The sequence below is a fragment of the Coffea eugenioides genome, chromosome 8 (genome assembly GCF_003713205.1).
Source record: "Coffea eugenioides isolate CCC68of chromosome 8, Ceug_1.0, whole genome shotgun sequence".
Taxonomy (NCBI): domain Eukaryota; kingdom Viridiplantae; phylum Streptophyta; class Magnoliopsida; order Gentianales; family Rubiaceae; genus Coffea; species Coffea eugenioides.
Genome location: NC_040042.1, coordinates 38,888,308 through 38,902,847, shown reverse-complemented (window position 1 = coordinate 38,902,847; position 14,540 = coordinate 38,888,308). Strand labels below are relative to the sequence as shown.

General features: G+C 35.9%; 2 protein-coding genes across 3 annotated transcripts in view; both read left to right on the top strand.

The window, feature by feature from the left end:
- Positions 1-230: 230 nt before the first annotated feature.
- The window catches only part of LOC113779069 (UPF0481 protein At3g47200-like), a 94,317-nt gene continuing 80,007 nt past the window's right edge, over positions 231-14,540 (top strand). For both annotated transcript variants that reach the window (XM_027324496.1, XM_027324493.1), the window contains exon 1: positions 231-644. The gene's annotated coding sequence lies outside the window, so the exon portion shown is untranslated. The remainder of the gene's footprint in view (positions 645-14,540) is intronic.
- Positions 638-2,482, top strand: LOC113779070 (UPF0481 protein At3g47200-like). The gene has a single exon (XM_027324497.1). The coding sequence runs from the start codon at positions 803-805 to the stop codon at positions 2,324-2,326; it is 1,524 nt and encodes a 507-aa protein (XP_027180298.1). The 5' UTR covers positions 638-802; the 3' UTR covers positions 2,327-2,482.

The following is a 14,540-nucleotide window of genomic DNA, read 5'->3' as shown; positions in this document are numbered from 1 at the left end:
TAACAATTGTTAGGAAGCATGAGTGTAAGTGAGATCTAGTGTAACATTTGAAAGATAACATTAGAATTTAGTAACATGGCAAGCCTTTCATAAAAGTGCTGCAAATACCAAAATGGGAGAAGTGAAGACAAAAGTTAATTAAATTCGAACGAAGCATTGCAGTACAGTTGCTGTAGTGTAGAAGTAGAACTTTTCTCAGGCCTGACGAGTTCACCTTGCCAAGCGCGTGATCTGTGCTTCTTAGTCCAAATGGTTTTGGGCCACAAACAATTCAACCATGGCCAGTCCATGATGTGTCAATTTCTTGTCTAGACACGCAGAGCAAGCCCACGGTAGGAACGGTCAATGCGTTCCTACCATAAAGGGGTCCGTACACATAGTAATTTACTGAAGGAAACTGCTTGGCATCTTACACAGCAATTTGGATGTATCAGCTAAGTACCATTTGCTTTTGAGTACTAGCTGCATCTTCTCAAGAATAAGACTTACAAAGTAGTAATTCTTTATTTTCACGAGCTACTGCTGCACTATAAAATCCTGGCCGGGCCTCAAGTGCATTTGTAACAAAGACAATTTTTGTACCTGCCTGTACTCGAGCAAACCAAGATTACTCGCAGATAGCTACGCAAATTGTTGGTTTTCGGGTAAGATGCGAGTACTCTGAAGGAGAATTGAGTAGTAGCGAGTTTAATCTTGCCACAATTGGTCTGCTTTACCGTTTCTGAAACCAACCTTGTGATTAATTTTCTGTCACTTTGGTCTTGCAGTGGTATTCTGATTCTACTCAACAACATATACTAAGATGTCTGAGGACAAAGGACTGACCACTCGTATTGATCGAAAGCTTTCTGGGCTATCAAATTCATTTAGCAAGCAACGGATTTTCAGAGTCGATCATAAACTTCGCAGCCAAAATGAAGTGGCGTACGAACCACAGATGTTCTCTATCGGGCCTTATCATCACGGTAAGGAAAACTTGGTAAAATCGCAGACGTATAAGCTGTGGTACTTGAAAGAGCTTCTCCTTCGAAGAGGCGAGTCAAGTACTGAGAGATACATCAATGCCTTAAAAGACCTTGAAGATGAAGCTCGAAGTTGGTATGCAGAAGAAGATATGATTGGTCTTGGTACTGATGAATTTGTTGAAATGATGCTACTTGACGGGTTCTTTATCATTGAGATTTTGAGGAAATATGCTGGTTGGTGCCTGTACAAAGATTATCCCCTTAATTACGGCCCAAAACAAGGTGATCCCATCTTCCTGAATCGTAGGATAATGGGATGTCTGTTCAGGGACATACTACTGTTTGAAAATCAACTGCCTTTCTTCATCCTGGTTCGTCTGTTTGAAATGACCAAGTCACCTGGAGGAGCTGAGGAGGAGAACCTCGTTGATCTTGCCATTTTCCCTCATTCACCTCTGCATCTCTTTTTCCCAGGTGAGAAACCTGTATCATTACCGAATCCTACCACAAACATTGCTGGAAATGTTGGAGATGTCGTTCATCTTCTTCACCTGTTGCACGAGTGCTGGTGTTGGTCATTTGCTGGAAAACTAGCAGGTGGTAATCGAAGCCCAGAAAACGGGGATCCAGGTGACATTTATTCCACAAGCGGCTGGGATTTGGAGAAAGGTGTATCCGCAACCCAGCTACCCAAAATTACTAGCATCTTGCACTGTTTTCCATTTGCTTCAAAACCAGCAGCTGATCATCAAAGCCAAGAGAATGGGGATTCGCAAGACAATTGTTCCACAAGTGGCGAGGTGAACGAGCACATAAAATGCGCAAGCGAGCTACGACAAGCCGGGATAAAGTTTGAGACGGCTAACAAAAGTGTATCGTGGCTGGATATTGCTTTTGAAAAGGGGGTAATGAAAATCCCGACTCTGGACGTTCATGATGTTACAGAATGCGTCTTCAGAAACTTAATTGGGTTTGAACTTTACATGATTAATGGACTGTATGATAGAAGATATGTAATTGATTATGTCACGTTCATGGATAGTCTCATTGCTTCCTCAAGGGATGTTGAAAAGCTTCGACGCCAAAAAATTATAACCAAATGGTTAGGTGATGATGAAGCGATATCTTCAGTGTTTAATGGACTTGTGAAGGAGGTCGAGACTTATACAGGCAACGATGTCTTCTGTTACTCGAGAGTTTTCAAGCAAGTGAACGAGTATTCTAGCCGGCGTTGGAACATCTGGAGGGCTCATCTGATGAGGAATTATATCGAAAACCACTGGTCCGTCATGTCAATTGTGTTGCTCATTCTGACATTTGTGCAGACCATATTTTCTATCCTACAATTCGAAAATGAATAGGAATTATTTTGAATTATTTTGTGCGCTTTTTCTCAACTTTGTTCCCTCATTTATAGCCGATGATGTGCAATTGAGTGGTTTAATATGCTCTTTTTGCCAATTCAGGCTTTTTCATTTAACTGGAATAGATATGTAAAAATTTTGCAGAGTCATTAATCCTTGGCTAACACACACATCCCCAAGCAGCAAATACTTAGACTAGAGGCCCTGACAAGTTTTTTCTTTCTTGGTTTTAATCTAGGAAGAGATTAATGTATTGGCTACAATGTTTGCAGACCTTAGTTCATGTTGTTACTCTCTGACAGTAACATGAACCTGAAGGATGATAACCACCTAAAAGCTTTTCTTGCTGAAGTATAGGACTGGCCTGAAAGCCTGCAATACATGAAGTTTGGGCATACCTAGTGGACACCCTAAAACAGATTCTTTCGAGAAATAAATTCCCACAAAATCACAATCTCGATCTTCTGCCTGTTTTTATATTTCTGGAGTAAAGCTGTGGGTTCAGATGACCCCCACAAATTAATTTTTTGCTACTATAGACAGTAGGTTTCTTTATTTCAGTATATCACTGCTATAACTTGCAGCCATGGCTCATGGCTACATGTGGTGTTGCTTCTTAGGGCTTTCCGAGGAAGGAGAATAAATAAAACTGAAGAATAAAACAGAAATCAAAAGTGAAAAAAGAAATCAAAACGTACGTGGGAACTGGGAAGTAAAGGAAATGTAGTAGATGTCATTTGTCAAATAAACAAACGTACCCTTCTTTCTTTTTTTTTTTTTTTTTTTAAATAGGGATGTCATTCCTTAATTTATTTATAACCTAAAAGTTATAACGTAAAAGAGCACAGCGAATTAGAGGGGGTCAAACCTGACCTCTGTTAAGTAAAAGCAAATGTACCCTTCATTTGAGAAGTTATGAGTAAAAATCCTAAATGTAAAGGATCAAAGGTAAGAAAAATTATGAAGGAAAATCTTAAATATGGGAGATTAAAAGGTAGTTTACCCTTTAATTTAGGAGTTTTTACTCCAGAGCAGCATGACTGCAATACTTGAATAGGAACAAGATAACAGACACCTTCTTGGACTAGACTTCAGTAGACTTGCATGTGCCTGACACAATAACAAACAAAAGGAGTCCGCTAACTAAAGTAGAAATAGGAGCCCTGCATGATTGGCCAAATTCTAAATTCTAAATGTTGAGAAAAAAAATATACAATTGGATAAAACTTTATGAGTAAATTTTTCCTACCGTGACTGTGTATACACTATCAGTATTGGATTCATGACATGTGTGTAGAGCTGTTAAACGAACCGAGCTGTTCGGTAGCTCGGTACGTTTCGGCTCGTTCGTGTTCGTGAAAGGCTCGTTCGAAATTTTAAACGAACCGAGTTCAAACGAATTTTTTTGTTCGATTAATAATCGAGCGAACACGAGCATGTTCGCGAGTTTTAACGAACGTTCGCGAACATAGACATAATTATCATTTAACAAATTTTTGGGTTAATTTTATGGTTGGACTTTTATATTTGGAGGGCAAATTTCTTTGTTTTATTTGTTATTTTTATGTTAATGTTAGTTATATAGTTAATGAATAATAGAATTTAGTCACTTAGTGCTTTAATTATTTTTTAGAATGATTAATAATTCGCATGGCATATTTAAGGCATAAAATAATTTGGATTCGAGCATTTCGAACATGTTCGCGAACGGCTCGTTTATGTTAAACGAGTCGAACTCGAACTCGAACTCGAACACGAATTTTACTTAACGAACCGAACACGAACACAGGTTTGGAGTTCGAAAATTAACGAACGAACACGAACGTTGTTCGAACTGCTTAACGAACAGAGCTCAAACATGAGATACTCGGTTCGATTCGGTTCGTTTACAGCTCTACATGTGTGTAAAAATTAAATTTTAAATTCAAATTTTACATAATTGTCATTCATTCAATACTGATAGTGTATACACTGTCAGCGTAAGACAGATTAATCCAATTATACGTAGTTTTCAACATCATGTTTTAACAATGTTGCAAATTAGACGGTGTATCAAAATGATTAATAATGTGGACAAATGATTTTACGATCCATTACATGAAAAATATTGCATGCACCTTAAAAACTGTGCTGCATTAGAATCCATGCAATTTCCTTCTCTCCCAACTAAAGATGGACCCAAACGAAAGAACTCTAGGGAGGGAAAACGCAGCTGAATGGCAATCTTCAAGTGACCACCAAACATCAACTTCTTGTAACAAGAGGGATCGCTCGACATTTTTACTTTGCCAAACATGACAAGAGTCTAATGTCCTCAAGAGGCAGACTCAGGCCTGCTTCAATTGGTATTTTTAGGAGTTTTCGAAGAAAAATGTACTTTACTATTTGATGTATGTGAAATAAAAAAAATAATTAAAAAATATATTCACGAAAAACGTAAAAAATTTTCTACAAAAAATTACAATCCAAGCAAAGCTAATTTGTTGCTATTTTCTTTTTCCTTTTTTAGTTTTTCAACTTGCCAAGACAGAAAAACCAAACATCAGAAAGCATATTACCTGTCATATTAGCATAAAATTCACATTCGAAAAAAATATATATTTATTGAGTTAGAGGATTATGGTTAAAATCAATACAAAATAATGGTTCTAATGGTTCCTTTCCCTAAACTACCTTTGGTTTTTTTTTTTTTTTTTGGTAGAAATACCTAACCTTGGTGGTATGTGCAGATGGCCACGGGGTTTGCTTTTGGTTGCGTTGTTAAGTTCCCCTCCTCTAAAATAGGACATCACTTGTGATCGTCTATTTACCAAAAATGCGTATTATTAATGTATACCTCTGGAAATATAAATACTGCTCAATTTCTTTGGGCTCTCTTGTAAAACATAAAACAGAAAATGACTAACGAAGCGAAAATGATTGCAAGTCTAAAGCGTTAACAATTAAGACAAATAAAAGAATGGTCTCAATCCTTATTTACCTTCTTTTTCTCTACTTCCCCTATCCAACTCCCCTACTTTATCCTAAGAAATCGCACAAGTCTTAATTCAAGCCTGTTGACATTAAGTCCCCATTACTTGCAACTTGTAATATGGACACATGCTATTTTAAGTGACTCTCTAGATGAGTGTATAGTGCATCTATCTGGATTGGTGGTGGTTCAGTCTCCTCTGATATTTTCTTGGACCTATTCAGGTCCCCTCTCTCTTAGTATAAAGTAAGTGTATGTCATTCGTAGGGGTGGGCAAAATTATTCGCTAACTCGAAAACCCGTCATATCCGATCCGATCCGATCCGAAAATTAGGATATCTAATTTTTATTATTTGATCGGGTCAAAAGAGGGTCGGGTACCTGCTAAAATACGGAGCGGGTTAGGGTCACATAATTAAAAACCCGCGGGTACCCGATCTGTCCCGCATATTTATATATATATTTTTATTTTTATACACACACTATAAAATAATAATTTAGAACTAAATAAGTAATTTTATTGAATAAATTGTATTACAAATATGAGAGACTATAGTTTATTTACAAAATTCATTTGTAGAGGTCATGATCTTATATTTTATAGAAAAAATTTTAATTAATGTGGAACATATATATTAAAAATTATATTACTTATTTCAAACTTTTATTGATTTTGAATTCTTTTAATTTTTTGCCTTTATCTTATATTCTCTTCACATGCTTGTTTCTTAGTGGGAAACCTTTTTTGAGAAAAAAAATTATTAAATCTTAGATGAATGTGTAAAATATAAAATTAAATTAGTATAAATCATTTTTTAAAAAAATTAAATGATAAATGGGGCGGGACAGGTACCCGCTGACCCGACCCTATCTCAATGGGTACCCTATAATTGGGTACCCGCTGATATGCGGGGCGGGTAAAGGTCAGAAAATGGCTGACCCGCAAGGTGCGGGTCGGATCAGCCAAATGATGAATGGGACGGATACCCGACCCGCGCCCACCCCTAGTCTTTCGTGTCCAAAAAAAAAAAAAAAAGTATTGGCATATCTTCTAGATCTTTTAAACTTGAAGACGTGGGATTTGGATTTTTAAGAGGGATTTTAAATCCCATCTAGTAAACAACTTGTCAAACACCAATTGGAGACAGTCCTACAGTACTCAATACCAATTGGAGAGGCTCCGGAAGAATGGGCTCATCCTTGGACTTGACATGTGTGGAGAGTAGTGCACGTACGCAAGAAGCCGAAATCAAAAGCAAGCAAATTTAAATGGGCCACTTTTGCAGGCGAAGAGAAAGTGAAGGGTAGCCAATTAGACTGGTTCATTAAACTATCAGCAGCTGCTTCCTCGCGTTTCTGGGTGGTCTTAGGATTGTTACCAAAAATGCTGAACAGAAGGCAAATCTTTTGAATCTACGCCTAGCTAGTGCAATCCAGATTGTCCTCTTCTATTTTCGTCCTAAATATGCATTGGTAAACAGCTCAAAATGGTTTTAAATCCAATTTTTTTTCTTTAGTAGTTTAAAAGGTTTAAGTGAGAAGTAAGAATAAGTTCAAATGGTTTCAAATCTGAAATTGTCTACTTGTTTAAGAGTTTAAGTCAAAACTAAATATGCTAAAACAGTGTGATGGTTGGTCCAAATGGTTTTAAGTTTTGATATTGTCTACTAGTTTAAAAGGTTTTAGTCATAAACAGACCATACATAGAAAGTAATAACATATATATACGCTTTGTAGTTCTACTTATATATGGATGATATAGTTATAGGAGATTTTATAGTCTCTTCTAGTAGATATCATGTCATCAAGTTAAATTTATCCGTTAATAATGAATTAATTGTTTTTTTTTTTTGCCATGAGATTCTAATAATTTGAATTATTTAAAGGTTTCGTCTATTTTACCTCCTAAGGGCATAGAATAAACGCACAAAATATGGAGAATGACTTCAGTATAAATTTCATATATTATCATCCACCCCTAGAATTCAGGCTAACTTTCGCGAAGAAAATTTATACTTTTTAAGATAACAAACTATTAGTTCCACTCTTGTCTTGTACTCTTAGAACGTAGAATAGAAGAACTCTGAATTTAAAATATGGATCGTTGTTATCATAAAGAGATACAATTTGAAGGAGCGGTTAACTTTAGAATTTTCTTATAGTTATATATAACGCACTTATACCATGAATTTGATATAAGGGTTTTCGTTGGATCGGTGAGGCCTGTTTGTACACACTTATAAATCTATAATTAGAAGTAGTAATGTCAACAATTATTGTTGAGTTGTTCTTATATATGACTACAAGCCTCCCTTCGCTCCCCACTTTCTAAGCACTGTTTGGATTGAAGGAAAGCAAGGGAAAGGAAAGAAAAGGACACCAATGAAAAAGAAAGGAAAGGAGACTAGAGAAGAGTGATTTCTATATTTCTTGTTTGGATCAAATATAGAGGGAAAAGAAATGAAACTCTAAATTTTTGTTTGGATTAAGGAAGAAAAGAAAGGAAAGGAAAAAATCAAGTGTTAATTTACTGGAAAAGGTAGAGAAAAATTATTTTTTTAAAAAAAAATTAAATTATTTCAATTAATTTAGTTTTATTTCCCTCTATTTCTGCTCATTTTTGGGTGGAAACCATTACTTAACAATATATATATATATACACACACACACACACACTATTTCCTTTCTTATTCTTTCCTTTTCTCCTCAAAAATAAATCCAAACAACAAAAATCAAACCCCTCCAATTCCTCTTCTCTCCTTTTCCTCCCATTCCCTCAATCGAAACGGTGCCTAAATCCCACTCCTCACATGCTACAAAAAGAAAATTTTAGAAGAAAGACTATGAATTGACATATGTACTCTTTAGTATTCATATATCTTTAAATATGTATAGTTGTATAGGTAGTAGAAATACTTATATATATATATATACACACACACACATTTATATCACAGTATAAGTTACTACTTTTTTTTTCGTGTCACTTACATTTTCCAATGCCAATATAGCATATATAGGTGTATGTTTAAACAATATGTCACAAAAATAGAAATTGCAACCCTTGAGCATACGCATTATGATCCATAATCAATTTAAACCACAGATAAGGAGGCGACCAATGGATAAGACATAAGAGGTTCCTCTTTCCTACAAATTGGAGCCCTAGAAGAAAAGTTTCACACGTAATTTGGAATATCTACGTCTTGAGGTGTCTATTTCAATTTGCAAGAAAACTTAAATTATGGTCCCGACATAAGTCCAAGTGGTGCAATAATGCCCATCATTCTCTCCCATTCACCATATCTTGAAGGGTTAAAAACAAAAAATCCCCTGTGTTATATCTAATATGTAGAAAAGTCCTCTGTAGTTTCAAAACATACAAAACGACATCTCATGTTTTGAACTAAATTATAAACTAACAGAATTCATTAAATTTAACGGAATCCGATAAACTTAACGAAAAATTTAATGGAATCCGGTAAAATTAATAATAAACTTGACGGAATCCGGTAAGTTTAACAATCGAGACTGTCGTTTTCGTTAACTTTAACGAATTATGTTAGTTTACAATTTAGTTCGAAACATGAGGTGTCATTTTGTATAGTTTAAAATCACGGGAGACTTTTTTGTATATTAGGTATATCACAGGAAATTTTTTTATTTTTAACCCTATCTTGAAATTCAGAGATACCTGCAGGGTCTTTTTGAAGATTCCGCAATCAAAATCTCTATACTTTGGACATCATGTATAAGCATATGGCTTCGCATTTCAAATAAAAAGTGCAGTTTGGATTGCTAGTTTCTAAAATTTTTGAGAAAAATGTATTGTAACAATTTGTTATATGTGAGATAAGAAGATGATTGAAAAATATGTTAATGAAAAACATAAAAAAAATTTTTGAGAAAAAAATGACAATACAAACACGGTCTGCAGTCAGATTACAAGTCTTGTGCATACAACTGAATAACTGAGGGAGAAATTAGTAGAAACATCTATTCCATGAGGATCAGAACCTTCTCCCTAACTTTTAATATCGTCTTTGCTAGATTCACCTTTTAATCATACTTTCTATCCAGACATCTCCACTTGCAGATGCACATCAAGTACAAAACTAATGGAGCATTTAATATGTGACCAAAATCATGGGAAGAATTTCATCCATTAGCATAAAGCACCTTGTCTTGCTCAGGACGAGTAACCTACCTTCCCATTTTTATTACCTAAAAGGACAAACAATGAATAAATAAAAGCACATAAGGTATACAAACATTAAAAATTAAGATGGGAAAATCCTTTGATAGTTGGACTGTTTGAAAATTAGGTAAAATGCTCCGTACACCCAGTTGAAGGCGTAGAAGTTTAGCTGCCAAACGTCCAGGAGAGTAAAGTCTTTATTTTTTTTCCTCATGTACAAGGCTAGATACTTTTTTGGGGATTACTATCTGGGATGTGTACGTTAATTGTACTTCAACTTTTTTTTAATATAGTGGTACTCTCACTATCTTTATTATTATATAGTCTAATGAATAAAAATTATATGATTAAAAAAGATAATGAGAATGTCATTTTAAAAAAAATGGAATGCGGTTAACATTCACCTTACTATCCTTACCTTTCAGCTAATTTAGCATTGACGGATCCGCGGTAGTGCACTCACAATATGTAGGGTGGATAAATCGTGACCTACTATGAACAGATTATTGGATCGTCTTAGGTAGAAGAACTATTGTGTTTTGATTGAATATTACTTGGGAAAGATTTTTTTATTTGCCGTAGCACATGTTTCGTGATATGATATATATGAGAGTTAAAAGTGTTTCAAATTTTTTTTAAAAAAAATATATTTAAAGAATCTCAAGAAAAATTTCATAACACATATCCAAAGACATGGTGAAGCCAATCACCTTTTAGGATGTCCCATGATTTTTTCCGTTCGCATTAGTGCTTCCAATCACTACATTTATGAGTGGGGTCAAAGACTATGCCAATTTAAAAAAGCTACCAGCGCAGCCTCAGACCCTGTTTGAATTGCAAGTTTTTAGAGTTTTATAGAAAAATATATAATGATATGATGTGTGCAACAGTGTAAGATAAAAAAATAATTTAAAAAATTATGTCAAGGAAATATTTCCAAATTTTTTTCTATTATTAGGTGCACATTTAGTTTTAGGCGATGATTAAGTTCACGTATTTTTACAAAAATGTGGCCAAGTTCCTGTGATATTTTTTTTTTTTTGAGACGGCAACATCTAATTTAACTTATTTCTATTCCTACTCCTACTCTAGTCTACTCGGGGGATTCAATGGGGTCTAGAAAAACCGATGGTGATTGACATCTCAGTAATGCATTTTGGCCTTCAGTATCATCTGCACCCTCTCTGCCAAGAAACTAATCGTAGTTAAGGTGCATGTTTAGAGTAACTATGTCAAACCTTGATTGGTGCCTTACTATGAATAGTAGAGATGATGACAGTTTTCTTAGGTGCACATTTACTATTAGGTCATGATTAAGTTCACTTATTTAAAAATTGCGGCCAATTTTTGGTTTCTCACTAATGTATATTGGCCTTCAGTATTATCTTCATTCTCTCTGTGAAGAAACCTAATCGTAGTTAGGGTGCTTGTTTAGAGAAAATATATATGTCAAAACTTTATTGGTGCCGTACCATGAATAGTACAGATGATGACAGTTTTCTTGGGTGCACATTTGATTTTAGGTGATGATTAAGTTCACTTACTGTGATGTCTCACTAATCTATCTTGGCCGTCAGTATTATCTTCACTCTCTGTCAAGAAGCACAATCTTTTTTTTTTTTTTTTTCCAGGACACGATAGACCTATTTCTCCTCTATACTAGGGAATGGGAGGGAGGGGGGGGTGAGCCAACAAGGCCAAGGGGGAGATCCTGGGGGACTGATATGAGTGTCAACGGGTCGAGTTCGGATCGAAATTGAAAATTTTTAATCCGGACCCGCTTTTATGTAGTAGATCCGAACCCGGCCCATTATCTGACGAGTCTTGACATTAGAATTTTGAAACCGGGTCTGGATCTAGTCGAAAAGAAAAGGTCCAAATTTAAACATTTCAAAATTAAATCCAAAACCAATCACAAATTCAATTTTCAAACTTAAACAAATCAAATTACAAAACTAAATAACAAATAACTCGCATTAGTTAATCCAAAACTAACCACAAATCAATATATAAAGTCATTATTAAATTGTTAATTTGATAAAAGAATGTATTTAAAAATATTTATATTTTATAATTATTAATATATTTGTTCGGATACGAGTCGGAATCATATATTTTTTATCTGACCCTTATTTTGTTAAAGTAAACAGGTCCGGATCCGAATATCCGAATTATTTTTCAATCCAAATCCAGAAAAATTTATCGAATCCAGGTAGAGTTCGAGTGTAAACTCGATCCATTGACACCTCTAAGGATTAAATCATCATCAGTCCAAACAGGTGCCTATGCAAGTGGAGCCTTAAGGCTCTCTTAGAGGCGAGCTACTCTAATATTAGTTGGTTAGCACAATCCTACTTAAGGTGCATGTTAAAACTTGATTGGTGTCGTACCATGAATAGTATTGCCAACCTATCGAAACTTGTTAGGACCGGGTCAGGAAATAGACAAACTCAAGTTAGCACAAATTAGGCGGTATAACCGACCATATATTAGATAGGCGGTAGATACCAGCCATATAATAATTAGGCGGTAAAACCGACCATATAAAGACGGATAACAAAGCAAATAAAAGACACAGAAGATTTACGTGGTTCGGTCAAATTGACCTACGTCCACGGGCGAGGGAGGAGCAATATTTCTACTATGAAGAAGAAATACAAAAGACCGTAGGAAAGTGGTTCCTAGGCCAATAGGCACTTACAAAAGAGTTTAGAAAATATTCCTAAACTCAAAACAAGAGAGCCTAAAATATTTGACTGAATGGGCTAAATGACTCAAGAATCTAATAGCCCATATTACTCTCTTGAGTGGTGCACCTTAAACCTTCATACGCTTCCCTATTTATAGGAAAACAACGGAAGGCTTTCCTTGGCTGCCATCGATGTGGGATGGAAATGTTTGCCACACAAGTCAAGCCGCAATGCTTGACAATTCAACAAATCTCCACCTTGGCAAAATTTGGAATCCCACCATCGACAATAGTAAAACTGCTCCACCTTCTCCACATAAGCCCCAATGGGCTTAAATCACCAACAATGAACACCAACCAAATTCAAGCACTGCTTGAACTTGTAAACTGGAAGAGGTTTCGTAAACATGTCAGCTGGATTGTCCTTGGTATTGATTTTCTGAATAAGGACTTTTCCCTCAGCAATGATATCCCGAATGAAGTGATACTTCACATCAATGTGTTTCGTCCTCTCATGATACATCTGATCTTTAGTCAAGTGTATGGCACTTTGACTATCACAGTGAATATCAGTAACACCTTGATATAGACTTACTCGCTAAATAAACTCTTCAACCACAAGGCTTCTTTGATTGCCTCGGTCACAGCCATATATTCTGCTTCAGTAGTAGACAAAGCTACGACAGGTTGTAGAGTAGCTTTCCAACTAACAGCACAACCGCCAATGCAAAATACATAGCCTGAAAGTGATCTTCTCCTGTCAAGATCCCCAGCGTAGTCTGAGTCTACAAAACCAACCAAAGTGTTATTATTTCTTCCAAACTCCAAACATGCATTTGAAGTACCTCGCAAGTATCTGAGAATCCACTTCACAGCTTGCCAATGTGCTTTACCAGGGCAAGACATATATCTGCTAACAACACTGACTGCTTGTGCAATATCTGGACGAGTACAAACCATTGCATACATAACACTGCCGACTGCACTGGAATAAGGAACCCGTGCCATATAATCTTCCTCTTCATCTGATTTTGGTGATTGAGCAGCAGATAGCCGAAAATGGCTAGCAAGAGGAGTAGATACTGGTTTAGCATCTTTCATGCCAAAACGCTCCAAAACTTTCTCAAGGTAATTTTTCTGGGTCAAGAACAATTTTCCTACTCCTCGATCTCGCTTGATATCCATGCCAAGAATTTTCTTAACTGCTCCCAAATCTTTCATTTCAAATTCACTATTTAACTGCAGTTTCAAAGTGTGAATTTCTGACAAATTCTTGGCAGCAATGAGCATGTCATCAACATAAAGCAGCAAATAAATGAAAGAACCATCATTTAACTTCCGGAAGTAAACACAACTATCATACATGCTCCTCAAATAACCATGACCCAACATAAAGGAATCAAACCTTTTATACCATTGTCTTGGAGACTGCTTCAATCCATATAAGGATTTCTTCAATAAGCAAACATGGTCTTCCTTACCTTCAATTTCAAAACCCTGGGGTTGTTTCATATAAATTTGTTCTTCAAGTTCGCCATGTAAGAAAGCTGTCTTAACATCAAGCTGCTCTAACTCCAAATCATACATGGCAACTAAAGCAAGCAAAACACGAATAGAGCTATGTTTAACAACAGGTGAAAACACATCATTAAAATCAATACCTTGTACCTGACTATAGCCCTTTGCAACCAATCGTGCTTTATATCTTGCATCTTCAACCCCTGGAATACCTTCCTTTTTCTTGAAGACCCATTTGCATCCAACAATTTTCTTAGCTGACGGCGGCTTTACAAGAACCCAAGTTTCATTCTGATGAAGAGATTCAATTTCTTCATTCATCGCAATCAACCACTTTGCAGAGTCATCACAAGAAACTGCTTCTGAATAGGTGGAAGGCTCACCAACTGCATCAGTTTCTTCTGCAACAGACAAAGCATATGCAACTAAATTTGCATATCTTTGTGGTGGTCGAATGTCTCTCCTTACTCTATCTCTGGCTATGGAATACTCTTCTTCTTCTGAACTATCTTCAATAGTAGATTCAGGTGTATCTACTGGTAATTGCTGAATTGAAGATTTGGATTGAGAAGAACCAGAACTGCCAATATCAAGCTCCACCTGCTTCTGTGTACTATCAATAGTACAAGGACTAGAAGACTCCTTCTTAGAAGATAACATAGACAATTCATCAAAAGTAACATCTCTACTGATTACAAATTTTGGAGATTTGGGATCAGGACACCATAATCTGTATCCTTTCACCCCAGAAGCATACCCAAGAAAAATGCACTTTTTAGCCATAGGCTCCAATTTTCCATCATTCACGTGCATGTATGCTGGACACCCAAAAACT

Coding starts and splice junctions, on each gene's coding strand:
- LOC113779070 (XM_027324497.1), top strand. CDS start 803: ATGTCTGAGGACAAAGGACTGACCACTCGTATTGATCGAAAGCTTTCT.